The following is a 19,224-nucleotide window of genomic DNA, read 5'->3' as shown; positions in this document are numbered from 1 at the left end:
ACGTTTTTCTCCAACGTCTAGTAAAACATTCTTAAACACCATAAAGAAGGTGAAAGGGGGTATATGAACATTCGACAGCCATAGTATCAACTGTAAATAACTCATTGTCGATTTGATCTCAAGATCTACATTTTCATACTTTACAGTGACGTCATAGTATCGTGACGTCACATGTCAAAGTTCATCATTGGGCAGTATTGTTCTGCGAATCCACAGGAACAAAGGCCGCTCACGTTTTAAGACGTTTACTCATTATATTTCACATCGCAGAGATCGGATACCTTCGAGGTGAGTACGAAAATATGCTACTTTTTTCATATACCTCTCCAAGTCGTCCATTTCATTCTATGAGCACTAGGCACTAGCCGTCTCTGCCAATATGTGAGATTGGGTTATGCTGAGAACCGATTTATCGTTTTCATCCAAAACATTTTGTTTTAGTAAAACAATATCGAAGTATTCTAAGCAGTGCTACAATGTATATCGGTATGAAGTATCGCTTAGTAACGTGAGACTTTTTCACTTGAAAAACTCATATGGTATAATCCCCAGAAACATACTGTGTTGTTTGGTCGGGTGTTTTAAAAGCGCAGGTTCTGATAGCTATAACATATATCTATATGCACACCTCTCAGACCGTCTTGTTTCTCGGATGTAGAAACAAGCTCCAAAGAAAGGCAATAACTGATAGGATAGTGTTGACATTATTTCATGTAAATCCTCCCATCTTTCTAGCAAAGCAATTATATCGTAATAATCATATATAGAAGGAAGCAAATCCCATTTTAACATATCTTTATGCCGACTTACAGGATTTTGCTCTTGATATGATTTGAATGTATGCACACACAGTGTACACGATGTGTCTTCTTCCCGATTTGGCTACGTGTTGTTAATGTTTGCATTCAGATGTTCGTGTGCCCATAAGATGTATATTATTCACCGACGTAAACCACAATTTCTTATGAAGTCTATAACTTAAAGGTACACATTTTCGACAATATTTTGGCCTAGATCATACATATTGGCGTATATTCACTCACTTTAGCTTCCTATTGATGCAATAAAAGACTTGCCTGAAATTGATAATTGAAACTTCTAGGCGAACAGCTTCCAAACAGGGAACACTTGCCATATATGGAATGTAAACAATTGCTCCATACATCGAAAACTGTCGCACGCGGCGTTATCGGTGTTTGCCGAACTGGCTTCAATCACATAGTTGTGCGTAGGATATTCGTAAAGAGCGCTCCAAGGGACATAACTCTATAGGGTTCGCTTGAAATAGTGTTCGGCCGGTAGAGGGCGCGAGAGTCGATTTAATGCAACGTTGCATTAATTCATTAGAACCTTTTAATTTAATATTGTAATCTAAATACGTAATTCTTTTGGGAATAAATTATATGGTAGCTTCCCTGACTGCTGATAGTATTATTGAGAGAAATGCATTATGTCCTTTTTAGAGAAGTGTGATGTGAAATTGTGCCTTTAATTAGATTTAGATATAGCCAACATAATACAGATAAATTGCTCAATCAAACTGTTTATGTTTGTTTTAGCTAAAACTATTTGTGAACACAGTGAGAAGTATTCAGGAAACTCACAATGTCCAGTGCAAGACCTGTTGAGAGACAGAAGGACAACGATGCACTGATGAATTCCAAGGACTATCAGTACATCATGGCAACATCTGAATCTGACATGGGTTCCTCCACATCGTCGTCCACAAATAGTCCTCGGAGACCTAAAGCCCCTGCCAAGAAGCCAGTCCGGGTAGATAACTCTATCAAATCAAAGGACTACCGCTATATTATGGACACGTCAGCGTCAGACGTGTCGTCATCTTCATCTGGCAGGAGTCGTCGTGAATCTGTTGGCGCATATGCTTCACCCTCAAGGAGCTGTCGAAACACTCCTCGTGGATCTGTTGGCTCGTCTGCTTCGCTGTCTAGGAGCTGTCGAAGCAGTCCTCGTGAATCTCCAACTGGTTCCGACAATGCTAGCACAGAGCCTCCAAAGAAGCAGCTTCCAGGAAATTTGAAGAAGCCAGATGGCCGTAGCTCCGCTTCACCCAAGTCAGCTTCTGACACGTCATCTCTATCCCTATATCCAAGGTCTCTCACCGCCTCCAACCATTCTGTGTGGTCCTCTGAGATCCTGAGCAGCGTCTCTTCTGACTCGGAGAGTGTATTCGATCCCTTCGTGGAGGACCACCTTCAGCCCAGACCTTCCCCCAGGGAGCCATCTGTAGATGCCCAATTCCCGGTGGCTGAGACAATCTCCGAGATCTCCCTTGCCAATAATAGTGAAGAGTCGTGGTTCACAGGATCCAGGGAGTCCAACAGTTTCCACCAGGAAGAACTTCATCACCGCAAATTGTTGCTGGATCAGGCCTGGGTGACAGGTGACAGGAAGCAGTCCATGTCTGACTGGGTGTCCTCTGTCCACGTCTGGGATGATGATGGTAAGTGTTTATATCATCTGACTAGCATTACATGTGCGTAAATGCATGTCTCTGTGCGCGTGTGTGCATGTACGTCCATGTACGTGCACATTGTTGTTGTTTTACTGTTTAATAATACAACAGTGTCTCCGAACGAGCACCAGAGATGGGCTGTAAAAAATTGTGTCATCAATACAGGTGAAATAGGAAATCACATCTTGAAGTCAGACCTGCGCCCTTGTCACAAAACTTGAATTTGGTATAGTTATTTCTTTTTAGAGGTTCAGGACAATGTATTAAAATGAAAGTAATTGCGATCTGGATTTTCCTACTGACCAGTACAATGTTAAAATGCTGGTCTTCCTCAGTGAGTGTCATAACTCTTGCAAGTCAAGGCCTCGTTACAGCTCAACGACATCAGGGGAACATTTCAAAACTTGACGCATCATGCAGCGACAAGAATATTTTCCGACGCTAATCCCTGTTTTGACTTGTACCATGTGTCGCCGTGTCTTTGTTCCAGGTCAACCACTGACTTGCCGGAATCTCATAATACAGAGTGGTTATATGGTGTGGAAAAGGTTTTGCCTCCTTTAGTGGTACAAAGATGATTTTCTTTTTCTGGTGTTATGTATTCTATGAGGCATATATGTTGATAAGTTACATATATCCATATGATTTCTATTAGTTCACTTTTTTCTGTTTAAAAAGTTGCAAGCAATTTGGGGGTCGAATCTCTCTTGACCAGAATCAAGACTCGGTTTCAGGTGAGTAGTACCGTGATGTCCGTGCTGTGGTCACACAGTGATGGTAAGCTTTGTCTCTCATGCTTCCATACATGCTAAACATTTCTTCGGACCCATCACAGTAAACAGTCCTGTGAACATAAAAATCAGTTCTGAGGATGAACTCTCAAAAGACACAATGGTTGTCCCTTATTTAGTGAATTTCCTTGTTGTTTTCGTTACATTGATATCCGCTATTCAAACAGAGCACGTGGTGGCGCCTGACAAGAGGAAGGGAGACTCGGGTGCAAATGATCAAGAAATCCTGGTCAGGATCTGGAATCGGCACAAGCGGTGGGTACAGGAGTTTTAGTTTGTTTAGTTTTTACCAAGTTCAGAACACCTCACAAGGTGCAATCCTGACGTTATCGAGATCTGTCCCCAGAGTAACACGTTTTTGCTTCGGTTTGTTGTAAGACTTATAGGGGTATCTGTTCAATTGGTATTTAGGGTTTAATACGATCGGCAGGAATCACAGTACGTGTTTGGTTTACCTGGGGAGTTTATTTGGAGTATTCTCTCCTGGGCTTTATGGCAAACGTTTCATAGTTGAATTTAAACAGAAGAAGCTATGTCTGTGACAAAATGTGTTGTTCTGACGCCATGTTTCCTGTGTGTAGGTTGGGACGAGGACAAGACACCACGCAGGGAGAAGCTGCAGAAGAGAATGCAGAGGTTCATCTCCCGGGTGTTCATTTGTGGAACACTATCACAGGCCTAAATACCATCGGGGTCAGGCCCAGACACAGTGCATGTGTCTCTGTCAGGCCCAGACACAGTGCAAGTGTGTCTGTCAGGCCCAGACAACAGTGCAAGTGTGTCTGTCAGGCCCAGACACAGTGCAAGTGTGTCTGTCAGGCCCAAACACAGTGCATGTGTCTCTAGAATGGCCATGCCTTATCAGATATCTACATTGTCATGCTTTATCATGTAGCTACATCCTGTGAATTATGGATGATCAGGCCCAGACACAGTGCTTGTGTCTTTATTAAATGGCCATGCCTTATTATGTAGCTACATCCAGTGTATATAAAGTAGTCATGCTTTATCATATAGCTATATCTTATTATATCAAATGGTCATGCCTTATCGTGTAGCTATATTCTCTGTATAATGATTGGTCACGCCTTATCGTGTAGCTATATACTCTGTATAATGATAGATCATGCCCTTTCATTAGCCTCTGTATATTAGATCGGAGGGCCTCGGCATTTAGCTGCATTCAATGTATTTTGAACAGGAGCGTCTCAGCTATTAGCTGCATTGAGTGTATTTTGAACAGGAGCGTCTCAGCTATTAGCTGCATTGAGTGTATTTTGAACAGGAGTGTCTCAGCTATTAGCTGCTTTGAGTGTATTTTGAACAGGGGTGTCTCAGCTATTAGCTGCATTGAGTGTATTTTGAACAGGAGCGTCTCAGCTATTAGCTGCATTGAGTGTATTTTGATCAGGAGCGTCTCAGCTATTAGCTGCATTTAGCGTATTTTGATCAGGAGCGTCTCAGCTATTAGCTGCATTGAGCGTATTTTGATCAGGAGCGTCTCAGCTATTAGCTGCATTGAGTGTATTTTGATCAGGAGTGTCTCAGCTATTAGCTGCATTGAGTGTATTTTGAACAGGAGCGTCTCAGCTATTAGCTGCATTGAGTGTATTTTGATCAGGAGCGTCTCAGCTATTAGCTGCATTGAGTGTATTTTGAACAGGAGTGTCTCAGCTATTAGCTGCATTGAGTGTATTTTGAACAGGAGCGTCTCAGCTATTAGCTGCATTGAGTGTATTTTGATCAGGAGCGTCTCAGCTATTAGCTGCATTGAGTGTATTTTGATCAGGAGTGTCTCAGCTTTTAGCTGCATTGAGTGTATTTTGATCAGGAGTGTCTCAGCTATTAGCTGCATTGAGAGTACTTTGATCAGGAGAGTCTCAGCATATTGGCTGCATTGAGTGTATTTTGATCAGTAGAGTCTCGGCAATTAGTTGCATTCAATGTATTTTGAACAGGAGCGTCTCGGCAATTAGCTGCATTGAGAGTACTTTGATCAGGAGAGTCTCGGCAATTAGCTACAATCAGTGTATTTTGATCAGGAGAGTCTCAGCATATTGGCTGCATTGAGTGTATTTTGATCAGGAGAGTCTCCGCAATTAGTTGCATTCAATGTATTTTGAACAGGAGCGTCTCGGCAATTAGCTGCATTGAGAGTACTTTGATCAGGAGCGTCTCGGCAATTAGCTGCATTCAGTGTATTTTGAACAGGAGAGTCTCAGCAATTAGTTGCATTCAATGTATTTTGAACAGGAGAGTCTCGGCAATTAGCTGCATTGAGTGTATTTTGATCAGGAGAGTCTCAGCTATTAGCTTCATTCAGTGTATTTTGAACAGGAGCGTCTCCGCAATTAGCTGCATTGAGAGTACTTTTGATCAGGAGAGTCTCAGCTATAAGCTTCATTCAGTGTATTTTGAACAGGAGCGTCTCGGCAATTAGCTACATTCAGTGTATTTTGATCAGGAGAGTCTCAGCTATTAGCTTCATTCAGTGTATTTTGATCAGGAGCGTCTCCGCAATTAGTTGCATTCAATGTATTTTGATCAGGAGCGTCTCCGCAATTAGTTGCATTCAATGTATTTTGAACAGGAGCGTCTCGGCAATTAGCTGCATTGAGTGTATTTTGAACAGGAGCGTCTCAGCTATTAGCTGCATTGAGTGTATTTTGATCAGGAGTGTCTCAGCTATTAGCTGCATTGAGTGTATTTTGATCAGGAGTGTCTCAGCTATTAGCTGCATTGAGAGTACTTTGATCAGGAGAGTCTCCGCAATTAGTTGCATTCAATGTATTTTGAACAGGAGCGTCTCGGCAATTAGCTGCATTGAGAGTACTTTGATCAGGAGAGTCTCGGCAATTAGCTGCATTCAGTGTATTTTGAACAGGAGAGTCTCAGCAATTAGTTGCATTCAGTGTATTTTGAACAGGAGAGTCTCGGCAATTAGCTGCATTGAGTGTATTTTGATCAGGAGAGTCTCAGCTATTAGCTTCATTCAGTGTATTTTGAACAGGAGCGTCTCCGCAATTAGCTGCATTGAGAGTACTTTTGATCAGGAGAGTCTCAGCTATAAGCTTCATTCAGTGTATTTTGAACAGGAGCGTCTCGGCAATTAGCTACATTCAGTGTATTTTGATCAGGAGAGTCTCAGCTATTAGCTTCATTCAGTGTATTTTGATCAGGAGCGTCTCCGCAATTAGTTGCATTCAATGTATTTTGATCAGGAGCGTCTCCGCAATTAGTTGCATTCAATGTATTTTGAACAGGAGCGTCTCGGCAATTAGCTGCATTGAGTGTATTTTGAACAGGAGCGTCTCAGCTATTAGCTGCATTGAGTGTATTTTGATCAGTAGAGTCTCGGCAATTAGCTGCATTCAATGTATTTTGAACAGGAGCGTCTCGGCAATTAGCTGCATTGAGAGTACTTTGATCAGGAGAGTCTCGGCAATTAGCTACAATCAGTGTATTTTGATCAGGAGAGTCTCAGCATATTGGCTGCATTGAGTGTATTTTGATCAGGAGAGTCTCCGCAATTAGTTGCATTCAATGTATTTTGAACAGGAGCGTCTCGGCAATTAGCTGCATTGAGAGTACTTTGATCAGGAGAGTCTCGGCAATTAGCTGCATTCAGTGTATTTTGAACAGGAGAGTCTCAGCAATTAGTTGCATTCAATGTATTTTGAACAGGAGAGTCTCGGCAATTAGCTGCATTGAGTGTATTTTGATCAGGAGAGTCTCAGCTATTAGCTTCATTCAGTGTATTTTGAACAGGAGAGTCTCGGCAATTAGCTGCATTGAGCGTATTTTGATCAGGAGCGTCTCAGCTATAAGCTTCATTAAGTGTATTTTGATCAGGAGCGTCTCCGCAATTAGTTGCATTCAATGTATTTTGATCAGGAGAGTCTCAGCTATAAGCTTCATTCAGTGTATTTTGAACAGGAGCGTCTCGGCAATTAGCTGCATTGAGAGTACTTTGATCAGGAGAGTCTCGGCAATTAGCTACATTCAGTGTATTTTGATCAGGAGAGTCTCAGCTATTAGCTGCATTGAGCGTATTTTGATCAGGAGAGTCTCAGCTATTAGCTTCATTAAGTGTATTTTGATCAGGAGCGTCTCCGCAATTAGTTGCATTCAATGTATTTTGATCAGGAGAGTCTCAGCTATAAGCTTCATTCAGTGTATTTTGAACAGGAGCGTCTCGGCAATTAGCTGCATTGAGAGTACTTTGATCAGGAGAGTCTCGGCAATTAGCTACATTCAGTGTATTTTGATCAGGAGAGTCTCAGCTATTAGCTTCATTCAGTGTATTTTGATCAGGAGCGTCTCCGCAATTAGTTGCATTCAATGTATTTTGATCAGGAGCGTCTCCGCAATTAGTTGCATTCAATGTATTTTGAACAGGAGCGTCTCGGCAATTAGCTGCATTGAGAGTACTTTGATCAGGAGAGTCTCGGCAATTAGCTACATTCAGTGTATTTTGATCAGGAGAGTCTCAGCTATTAGCTTCATTCAGTGTATTTTGATCAGGAGCGTCTCCGCAATTAGTTGCATTCAATGTATTTTGAACAGGAGAGTCTCGGCAATTAGCTGCATTGAGCGTATTTTGAACAGGAGCGTCTCAGCTATTAGCTTCATTCAGTGTATTTTGATCAGGAGCGTCTCCGCAATTAGCTACAGTCAGTGTATTTTGAACAGGGGCGTCTCAGCAATTGGCTTCATTCAGTGTATATTAACCGGTTATGCCTTGTCATGATGCTACATCCTATGTATATATAATGAGCATGTATTTAATGTACCTACATCAGGTGTTTATGGAATGGTCGTGCCGTGTAGGTATGTCCTGTAAAACTGAATGGACGTCCCTCTTGTTGGAGCTTAACCTGTCTTTTCAGCAGGGCTATCTGATGTGGGGCATGTTCAAATGGAATTGTCTGATCGTGTGAATATCAAATAACCTGTTCTATTCTAAACATGCTACATATATTGTATATTTATTTGTTTTACGGATACGCTTGTCATGTGGCTTCATGCAGAAAAAAAGAGTTTGTTATATACAGTATATAAAAGAAAAATACAAAAGCTGAGCGACAGGCCACAAAAAACTATTAAAAGAAACAAATGCTTATTTAATAAAACTGAAAAAAATAAATTATGGATAAAAAGAGTATTCCATAAGTATGAAAAAAGAAATATCAGCATTAATCGTTTAAAAAATCAAACTGAATAGAAATACTTGAAAAAAAGTAAAAAGTGAAAAATCTGAAAAAAGTTAGATACACCGAACCGAATACATATACTGCTCAATACTTGTAAACCCTACGCCTTAGTTTGGAGAGAGCTAAATTCTCACCATAACTTTGAACCATAAACTGTTTGGGAAATGATCACATACTTGTGTGAGAGTTGTCTGCCTTAGCAGTTCGATTGTTGTGCCCTGTGTATGATTTGTTGTAAAAGGAGTTGTGCACGTCAGTTGACGGCGAAAAATGTAACTTGGTTTAACCTTAAGAGTTATTGGCTGCAATGTTTCCGTAGTTTCCGGTTGTAAACACAAGATACAATGAGCAATAAAAGTGTTACTGAGAGGAGAGTGTTATTTTCTTGATTATGTGATGTATTGGTACTTGTAAGATACGTTGTCTGAAGCAGCTACTGTTGCTGCCGGTAGACCAACCAATACAACAATGCAGTGAAGCAGACGACATTGTTTTTCACATCTAGTGAAGCAGTTACACGTGTACGATACGTTGTCTGTGGTACGTTTTGCTGTGGTACACTCAGTATAACACGTGCACATCTGAAGCAGATGACATTGTTCTTCACATGCAATGATGCTGGTGTGGTACCTTTCACAGCTCCTGGTAGAACACTCAGTATAACACGTGCACATCTGAAGCAGATGACATTGTTCTTCACATGCAATGTGGTAGTTACACGTGTTAACGTGTAAGATACGTTGTCTGTGGTACCTTTCACTACTGCTGGTAGAACACTCAGTATAACACGTGCACATCTGAAGCAGACGACATTGTTCTTCACATCCAATGAGGTAGTTACACGTGTAAGATATGTTGTCCGTACAACACGCGGAAGTACGAAGCAAGGTTATCAAACTTTAAAAGATGGTACCTATTTTTACCATTTCTGTAAGATAATAAATGAGTGAGTGAGTGAGTTTAGTTTTACGCGCAGCAATATTCCAGCTATATGGCGGCCGTCTGTAAATAATCGAGTCTGGACCAGACAAAACAGTGATCAACAACATGAGCATCGATCTGCGCAATTGGGAACCGATGACATGTGTCAACCAAGTGTAAGATGATAAAACAAGAACTAGATTAGAGTCAGGATACCTGTGTTGGAGGAGGTATCTATGGATTGAAATCTCAGTGGACTGTAAAGCCGACATAAATCCGGACATCCGCATCCTCACCCACACGCACGCACACACACACTCGCTCACTCACTCAATCACACACACACACTCGCGAACGCATACAGTGGTGGCTATAAATAGTCCATAACCTTGCCCTCGACGTTAAACTCCATAGGACCACACCTAACCGTGTTCACGTGGATTGAATGATTTTACAGCTACTGACACAAGAATGATGTAAAACGACCCGGGGAAGGCGTGGTTTTCAGCAACTCATGCTTGTCGTAATAGGGGGTTAACGGGATCGGGTGGTCAGGCTCCCTCACCTGGTTGGTGCATGTCATCATATCCGAGTTGTGGCGATAGATGCTCTTGATGTCAACCACTGGATTGTTTTCACGAGAATCGATTAATTACAGACTGCTGTCATGTAGCAGTAGTATTGCTGTGTGCAGGGGAATTAAACAAAGCAGTCATTGGACAAGACATGTAAGGTATTGTTAGATCCAGCAATATCATACTTTCCAAAATACAACCTAACAGTATTATTGTAAAACTTGTCATCCAATCATGTAATTTGGACCACAGCAATAATCATCTGTGCATTCAGTGATAAAAAACATGTCATGATACATGTATCTAGATTATGGAGTCAAGTTCGTCCATGAAGATCCGGGTTTGAAGTGGTCTGTTGTACTGAAAGCCATTAGAAACGCCATTAGAAACGCATCATTCATTCTGATGATATAAGTTTTACTGACGTGAATGGTTCGAACCCAAACTGTTGTATGAATCAACTAACCATGTCCCTTGAAAAGCATGCAAAGTGAGAGCAGCATGCATGTAGGTGCGGTCACGTGACACATGATGATCACATAACCACGAATTGTCATGTAGAGCATGGACAGATGACCCAACTGATCCGAAATTCAAGCAGGGTTAAAGTTTGATAATTTTCCTGTAAGAATCACATGGTTTTTGGTCTTTAATTCCATTTCTGAATTTGTAACGATGCCTCGATTAACGGCTGTTCAGAGAGAACAAGCAGTGGGTTTGCTTAATGCTGGATTATCCACCCGTGCAGTGGCCGCACAGTTCAACTGTCACATGTCGACAATTGTTAGACTCTCCCAGCGTCTTCAACAAACAGGCAGCACACGTGACCGTCAACGTCCGGGACAACCACGCGTCACAACCCCATATCAAGACCACTACATCCAGGTCACCCATTTGAGGAACCGGTTCCAGCCAGCAGCAAGGACAGCTTCAGCAATCCGTGGGAGAAGGGGAAGAATCAGTCCTCAAACTGTGAGACGTCGTTTACGTGAGAGAGGGCTACGTGCACGTCGACCTCATGTTGGTCCAATTCTGACACGTAGACATCGTCAGGCACGTCTCGCTTGGTGTAGACATCATCGCAGATGGACACACAGAGAGTGGACAGGAGTCCTGTTTACCGACGAATCCAGATTCCACCTCAGTCACGCTGATGGACGTTTGCGTGTGTGGCGTAGACGCGGTGAGCGTTACGCCAATTGCTGTGTTTTGGAGGCTAATCGCTGGGGTGGAGGAAGTTTGATGATTTGGGGCGGGATCAGTGTGTTTGACAGGACCCCCTTGCATGTCTTTCGAGGCCGTGTTACCGCCCAAACGTACACGCAGGACGTTTTAAGGCCTATCGTTGTCCCTCACATGATGACCCATCGACGTCTGCACACTCTGCAACAAGATAACGCCAGACCCCATATCGCAAGGCATACCATGGACTTCTTGCGACAGAACAACATCAATGCCATGCAATGGCCATCGCTGTCTCCTGATTTGGCACCCATCGAGCATGTCTGGGATGAGATGGGGAGGAGACTTGCCAATATGGCGCCACCTCTCAACTTGCAGCAGCTGGAAGCGTCTCTCCGCAGGATATGGCAACAGATCCCTCAGGATTTCTTCAGGAGGGTCATCTTTTCTCTCAGGAGGAGGTGTGTGGCTGTTATTGATGCTGATGGTGGACACACGCGATACTGACGTTGTCTTCCTTCTTGTTGTTTACCTGTGTGAACTTTTGATTTGACCCCGTCTCTGTTTAACCCACGTTGCCTTGGTCAATAAATGCAGTGCAACTTCATAACGCATTTCATTCTCTTCTTCAATGGTCACTTATCACATCGTTCTCTAAAAAAATTCTTGGATGCCAAAACGCACCTAAGACATATGCTAATCTATCAGCGTTTCTAATGGCTTTCAGTATATAAACGGGATCGGGTGATCAGGCTCGCTGACTTGGTTGACACACGTCGATGCGCATGCTGTTGATCACTAGATTGTCTGTTCAAGACTCGATTATTTACAGACTGCCACCATATAGATGTTAATATTGCTGAGTGCGGCGTTAAACAACAAACATCTTATCTTACTCATCGTCTGCTGTCTGAGTTATGGCAGTGGAATGAGCTGCGCCGAGTGCGATTATGGTTTAGCTGGAATATTGACAAAAATACTATTTACCCCAAAACTACAGGTGTATTTTATGAATAATACTCTTGTAATTTCGGTGTATTTTTATGTCAGGTCAAAATGGTCAGTATCAGAGAGGTAAAAATAGTCCGTTAAGTCAGAGTGAAATTCATCAGATGTCCTAAATACAAAACAAAGGACACCCTCATTGTTATTTCCAAGCTCCAAGCATCCATACGTCGTTCTTTTCTTCTCCTGGGGAAAAGATAAGAGGCGCTTCCTTATAGAAGGACGGGAGATAACTCTAATCGAACACGTTATTTACACGTTTAGTTGAACATTTTTTACCATACAAAGATGACAGAGGTACATTGATATTATTGATCATGGGAACGTTGCATAAGATCAATCGACGGCCACAGTAGCCACTGGAAAAAGACTTATTTTCGAATTTATCTCGAGATCTACATTTTCATTGCTTTACGGTGACGTCATAGAACCGTGACGTCACAGGTCAAAGTTCAACACGTCGGTATTGTTCTTCGTGACCACAGGAATAAATGCCGCTCTCGTTTTTAAGACGCTTAATCACTATATTTCACTTCGCAGAGATCGGACACCTTCGCGGTGAGTACTAAAAGATACTTCTTTCTTTTGTATACCTCTCCAAGTTGTCTTAAATCCATAAAGTATAGGACCAACGGATTTATTCATTCTTGCGGCCAAACATGTTGAGATTCCATTCATTTTTTTTTTTTTTCAAGTAATGATTAATTTGTTTTAACCAGATATCTCAGACTGAGGAACAACAGAAAGGAAAATGAGGTGTTTTCTTCTTAATGAAATGTCTACAATTGCTACAATTTATATGTATATACAGTATTGCTAACTTAAGATGTCATTTTCAATAAGAAAATCGATATCTAAGGCTTTAGGCGCCACTACCATTTATATTTCCATATAGTTTTTTTGACTGTATAGTATCCCACACGGTTTTATTCAACAGATACGAAGAAAATACATTCTAAGATATTTTTATGCTGACTTATAGGTTTTTGCTCTCAATATGATGATGATGTATACATCGTATATGTATGTTTTGTGTATTTTTTCTGATTTGGCAACGTGCTATTAATGATCTGCTTTCAGATGTTCATGTGCCAAGAAGATATTTTGTAATTTACCGACATAAACTGTACATCTTTTAAAGTCTATAGCTTAACTAGATCCAGCATACAGTCAACATAATACAGATAAATTGTTCAATCGAAATTGTTGATGTTTGTTTTAACTAAAACTATTTGTGAAAACAGTGAGACATCAAGAAAACTCACAATGTCGTCTGCCATACCTGCTGAGAGACAGAAGGACAAAGATGCACTGGTGAATTCCAAGGACTATCAGTACATCATGGCAACATCTGAATCTGACATGGGTTCCTCCACATCGTCGTCCACAAATAGTCCTCGGAGACCTAAAGCCCCTGCCAAGAAGCCAGTCCGGGTAGATAACTCTATCAAAGCAAAGGACTACCTCTATATTATGGACACGTCAGCGTCAGACGTGTCGTCATCTTCATCTAGCAGGAGTCGTCGTGAATCTGTTGGCTCGTCTGCTTCGCTGTCTAGGAGCTGTCGAAGCAGTCCTCGTGAATCTTCCAACTGGTTCCGACAATGCTAGCACAGAGCCTCCAAAGAAGCGGCATCCAGGAAACTTGAAGAAGCCAGATGGCCGTAGCTCCACTTCACCCAAGTCAGCTTCTGACACGTCATCTCTATCCCTATATCCAAGGTCTCTCACCGCCTCCAACCATTCTGTGTGGTCCTCTGAGATCCTGAGCAGCGTCTCTTCTGACTCGGAGAGTGTATTCGATCCCTTCGTGGAGGACCACCTTCAGCCCAGACCTTCCCCCAGGGAGCCATCTGTAGATGCCCAATTCCCGGTGGCTGAGACAATCTCCGAGATCTCCCTTGCCAATAATAGTGAAGAGTCGTGGTTCACAGGATCCAGGGAGTCCAACAGTTTCCACCAGGAAGAACTTCATCACCGCAAATTGTTGCTGGATCAGGCCTGGGTGACAGGTGACAGGAAGCAGTCCATGTCTGACTGGGTGTCCTCTGTTCACGTCTGGGAGGAGGATGGTAAGTGTTTATATTATCTGACTAGCATTACATGTGGGTGAGTGCATGTCGGAGTGAGTTTGTCGTTAGAACATATTGTTGTTTTGTATCCAGTAACACACCAATATCTCCAAACCAGATGGGCTGTAGAAATTGTGTCAACTGTACAGCTGAAACATGCAGGAAATCACATGGTGAAGTGAGACAGGTGCTATATTTCACCTGTTGGGACATTGGATATAGCTACATCTCTTTTCAAAGGATCAATGCATCAAAATTAAAGTGATTGCTGTCTGAAGTATATTGACAAAATATAATGTGAAATGCTGGTGTCATATTTCTTGCTCAAACGTTGCTTAATACAGTGAAGGCCTGGTTACAGCTCTGGGGAACATTTTCAATATGACGCATCATGCAGCGAGAATGTTTTCTTATACTAATCCCTGATTTGACTTGTACCATGTGTCGCCGTGTCTTTGTTCTAGATGAACCACCAGCTTGCCGGAATCTTATAATACAGAGTGGTTATATGATGTGAAAAGGGTTTTGTCTCCTTTAATAGTACAAATATGATTTTCTTCTTCTGGTGTTACGTATTCTTTGAGGCAAATATGTTAATAAAGTGTGACATTTACTGTATGGTATCTATGAGTTCACCTTTTTATCTGTTTGAAAAGTTGCAAGCAACTTGGGAGTCGAATCTTTCTTGACCAGACTCAAGACCCGGTTCCAGGTGAGTAATACTGTGATGACCGTGCTGCGGTCACTCATTATTGGCCGGCTTCAAGACATGCAGTTTCTAATCCAACATTTCTTCAGACCCATAACAGTAAACAGTCCTGTGAAAAAAATCGGTTTGGGTGGAGAACATGAAACTTAAAGATTTCAGGGACCTTGGGGTAATCTTTCTAGTAAAGACCAAATGATTGGCCCGTATTTTGGTGAATTTCTTTGTTGTTTTCTTTACATTGATATCTGATTTTCTAATAGGGCACGTGGTGGCGCCTGACAAGAGGAAGGGAGACTCGGGTGCAGATTATCAAGAAATCCTGCTCTGGATCTGAAGTCGGCACCAGCGGTGGGTACAGGGGTTTTAGTCTTCTTTAGTTTTTACCAAGTTCAGAACACCTAGCAAGGCCCGATCTTGGACACAAAACCTGCCACCTGTGTACCGTGTTTTTCCTGTAGTGTCTTTCGTTTCCTGGGTATAATATTTTAAAATGTGTTGTTTTGACGCCTTGTTTCCTGACTGTAGGTGGGGACGAGGACAAGACACCACGCAGGGAGAAGCTGCAGAAGAGAGTGCAGAGATTCATCTCCAGGGTGTTCATTTGTGGAGGACTATCACAGGCCTAGACACCATTGGGGTCAGACCCAGACACAGTGCATGTGTCTCTTTCAGGCCCAGACACAGTGCATGTGTCTCTGTCAGGTTCAGACACAGTGCATGTGTCTCTGTCAGGCCAAGACACAGCGGAGGTGTCTCTGTCAGGCCCAGACACAGCGGAGGTGTCTCTCTCAGGCCCGGACACAGCGCAGGTGTCTCTTAAATGGTTATGCCTTGTCGCGTAGCTACATTCTGTTTATATTAAGTGCTCATGCTTTATCAGATAGCTACATCCTGTGTGCATTAAATGGTCATGCCTTACCGTGTAGCTATATTCTCTGTATAAGGATTGGTCATGCCTTATCGTGTAGCTACATCCTGTGTATATTAAATGGCCATGCCATATTGTGTAGCTATATTCTCTGTATAATGAATGGTCATGCCTTACCGTGCTCTGCTACATTATGTTTATATTAAATGGTCATGCCATATCATGTAGCTATCTCCTGTTAATATTAAATGGTCATGCCATATCATGTAGCTATCTCCTGTTAATATTAAATGGTCATGCCATATTGTGTAGCTACATCCTGTGAATATTAAATGGTCACGCTATATTGTGTAGCTACATCCTGTGTATATTAGACAGCAGTGCCTCAGCATTTATCTGCATGCTGTGTATTTTGAACAGGGGTGTCTTAGCATTTTTCATTCAGTTTATATTAACTGGCTGTGTATTGCCATGAAGCTACATCCGATATATTGTAAATATTAATCGTGAATTTTCACGCTCCGACATCCGATGTTTATGGAATGGTCATGCCGTTATAGAATGGTAGTGCAGAATCTGTCTTTTGTAAATAGGGCGATCTGATGTGGGGACGTCCCTCTTCTTGGAACGTAACCTGTGTGTTTTCAGCAGAGTTATCTGATGTGGGGCATGTTCAAACGGACTATTCTGATGGTGTAAATTACCTATGATATTCTAAATATACCACACATATTATTAACGTTTTTGTTTTACGGATGTTCGTGCCATGTGGCAACACGGGGTTCGTTACATAAAAGAGAAATACAACAGCTGAGCAACACTCAAAAGAGGGAAAAAACTATTACAAAAAAAAAAATTAAAAAATTGTTTAAATTCTATCGAATAAAACTGATCTGAAATTATCTGAATTATCTGTAATTATGGATAAAAAGAGTAACACAAAAGCATCAAAACAGAAATATAACGAACAAGGAAAGAACAGAAGAAAGTAAATTAAGAAATCAAATTGAATAAAAATGCTTGATAAATAAAGCCTTTGTTGCGAGGTAAGTTCCCAACTTAATTTGTTGTGAGAGAGCTTTGGACCCAATGTACATGTATTTCATTGTAAGGTACTTGTGAGAGAGTTGTCTACCTTAGCAGTTCGATTGCTGTGCCCTGTGTGTGATTTGTTGTGATAGAGCTATGGTCACTGGTTTTCCTAATAAAAATACTACTGAGAGGAGAGTATTATTTTCTTGGTTCTGTGATTTTCTGCTGTATGGTTATGGATTTACAATGACAATCAGTCAGGTATCTAATTCGCACTTGGCAAATAGATGCCACGCAAGTGAGGTCAGAACAGCCAGCTTCTGGAACTAGCTGCACATCACGAGGCTTCTCCTGGGATCAAGTTGACCTGTGTCAACAAGAAAGGGGGCTAACTCTGTATCTCACTTCCGTCCACTCTGGCCACTACGGATTTCGACATTGTATGAACGTTTCAATAATTTACTGCCACTGGCAAAAAGCAAACCTACAACAATCTGTGTTGGCTAATTAACCCTGCACTCCGCAATATCCCAACTGTCTGTAAATAATCATAACATCATAAGCAGACATGCGATTAGGGACCGTTCATAATTTATGTCTTGGGGGTGGGGATGATGATGATATTTATGGAGAAACATGTACAATGTGAGTGACCCCGCCCCCTAAAATTTATGTACAAAGCAAGTGACAACCCCACCCCACCCCCGCATGTCATGTACATAATCAATTACTCCCCCCCCTTCCCATATTTTTAAGCATAACTTTTAACTATGCTTTGGTACAAAATTGCTGACACCCCGTGCATGTGTACAAAATTGATGATCCACCCTACCTCCCCAGAATAAAATGGGTGACCCCTCTTAAATCATCACCATCATCATCTCTCTCTCTCTCTCTCTCTCTCTCTGTAAACAAAATTGATGAGACACCCCCCACCCCACCCTAGCTCCCCAGAACGCAATAGGTGACTCTAGCCATAGATTATGAACGGTCCCTTAGGTGCCCCACTCTGAGAGTATGGGTTCGAATCCCGGAGGGAACTCAACCCAGAAAAAAGTACAAGAATCACTACGTTACTGAGCAAGTGCAATTCCAAATATAACATGTTGCACGTCAGCGAGACGGACCACACGAACCCTAGCGATAGGCGTGGGTTGCTGTAAACCAGTTCTAACCCGGATCTTCACACGTCACAATAATCTCTTCTGTCACATGACATAAAGCAGTGTATTCCTTCCGTATGAAACTGCATGTATCTTTTAAACCACATTCAAAACTATGTATTAACTTGAAAACTGGCAAAAACGTACAAACGGTAACAAAAGACTATTTCGCCGAAATACTACCAACGAAATGAATATACACGTACCAAATGCATCACTATCAAGTAAATTATCTCATTTGTTTCATTCTTAGTCAGCGTCGAACATGGATTTATACTGTATGTATGATCTACAGCGGGATCTTGCGTGACTTTATTTAAAGCTAAACCATGGAAAATCACTGTTCCATTGCTGTCCAGGTTATGATAGCGGAAAGAATGAGTAAGTGAGTTTAGTTTTATGCCGCACTCAATAATATTCTAGCTATATGACGGCAGTCTGTATATAATCAAGCCTGGAACAGACAATCCAGTGATCAACAGCATGAGAATCGATCGACGCAATAGGGATACGATGACATGTGTCAAACAAGTCAGCGAGCCTGACCACCCAATCTCGTTAGTCGCCTAGACGAGTTGGGGTGCATACATGCCTATGAACTGAACATCCGGTTACATCCTAGCTGGGGTGGTAGGGAAGCCTCGTGTTCCTCAAGCATTAGACTGGGTTCGATGCCCGAGAGGGGTACACTGTGCGAAGCCCATTCCTCGTGTCCCCCGCCCACATATTGCGCCAATACTGATAAAAACGACGTAAATCCTTACTCACTCACTCACTATACCTTGGCTTATTTCTTTCGCTCAGTATACTAGTGCGGAAAGGGATGTCTGGTACACCGACCTCTGTTATTCAAACGACGCTGTCCTCAGTTATCTCGGTGACCGAGATGGGTCCTTTTGTTCTTTCGTTGTGTCAACACTATGCGATAATGATTCCTACACACATGCTGACGATGTATCGGAATAGAACCTTAATAGACACTATGCTGTTCAGAGTAGAGATGAGTGAGTTTTGTTTTACGCCGCTCTCAGCAATTTTTCAGCTATATGTCAGCGGTCTGCAAATATTGGAGTCTGGGCCAGACAATCCAGTGGTCAACAGCATGAGCATCGATCAACGCAACTGGGATACGATGGCAGCGAGCCTGACCACCCGATCCCGTTAGTCGCCTCTTACGACAAGTATGGGTTACTGAAGATCAATTCTAACCCGGATCT

General features: G+C 42.1%; 1 protein-coding gene across 1 annotated transcript; it reads left to right on the top strand.

Moving 5' to 3' along the window:
- The first annotated feature begins 1,605 nt into the window (after positions 1 to 1,605).
- Positions 1,606 to 15,712, top strand: LOC124263348. Its single transcript, XM_046697927.1, has 4 exons — positions 1,606 to 2,464; positions 14,892 to 14,947; positions 15,205 to 15,292; positions 15,470 to 15,712. The coding sequence occupies exons 1-4, from the start codon at positions 1,606 to 1,608 to the stop codon at positions 15,568 to 15,570; spliced, it is 1,104 nt and encodes a 367-aa protein (XP_046553883.1). The 3' UTR covers positions 15,571 to 15,712.
- The last annotated feature ends 3,512 nt before the right edge of the window (positions 15,713 to 19,224 follow it).

This window comes from Haliotis rubra, unplaced genomic scaffold (assembly GCF_003918875.1).
Source record: "Haliotis rubra isolate DU_JTF1 unplaced genomic scaffold, ASM391887v1 Scf88, whole genome shotgun sequence".
Classification (NCBI taxonomy): Eukaryota; Metazoa; Mollusca; class Gastropoda; order Lepetellida; family Haliotidae; genus Haliotis; species Haliotis rubra.
Note: the sequence above shows the minus strand (reverse complement) of the source record. Positions and strands in the feature narration are given on the sequence as shown.

Excerpts from the sequence above, each read along its gene's own strand:
- LOC124263348 (XM_046697927.1), top strand. The coding sequence starts at position 1,606 with ATGTCCAGTGCAAGACCTGTTGAGAGACAGAAGGACAACGATGCACTG. Across the intron at positions 14,948-15,204 it reads GACTCAAGACCCGGTTCCAG|GGCACGTGGTGGCGCCTGAC; the intron begins GTGAGTAATACT and ends ATTTTCTAATAG. Across the intron at positions 15,293-15,469 it reads ATCTGAAGTCGGCACCAGCG|GTGGGGACGAGGACAAGACA; the intron begins GTGGGTACAGGG and ends TCCTGACTGTAG.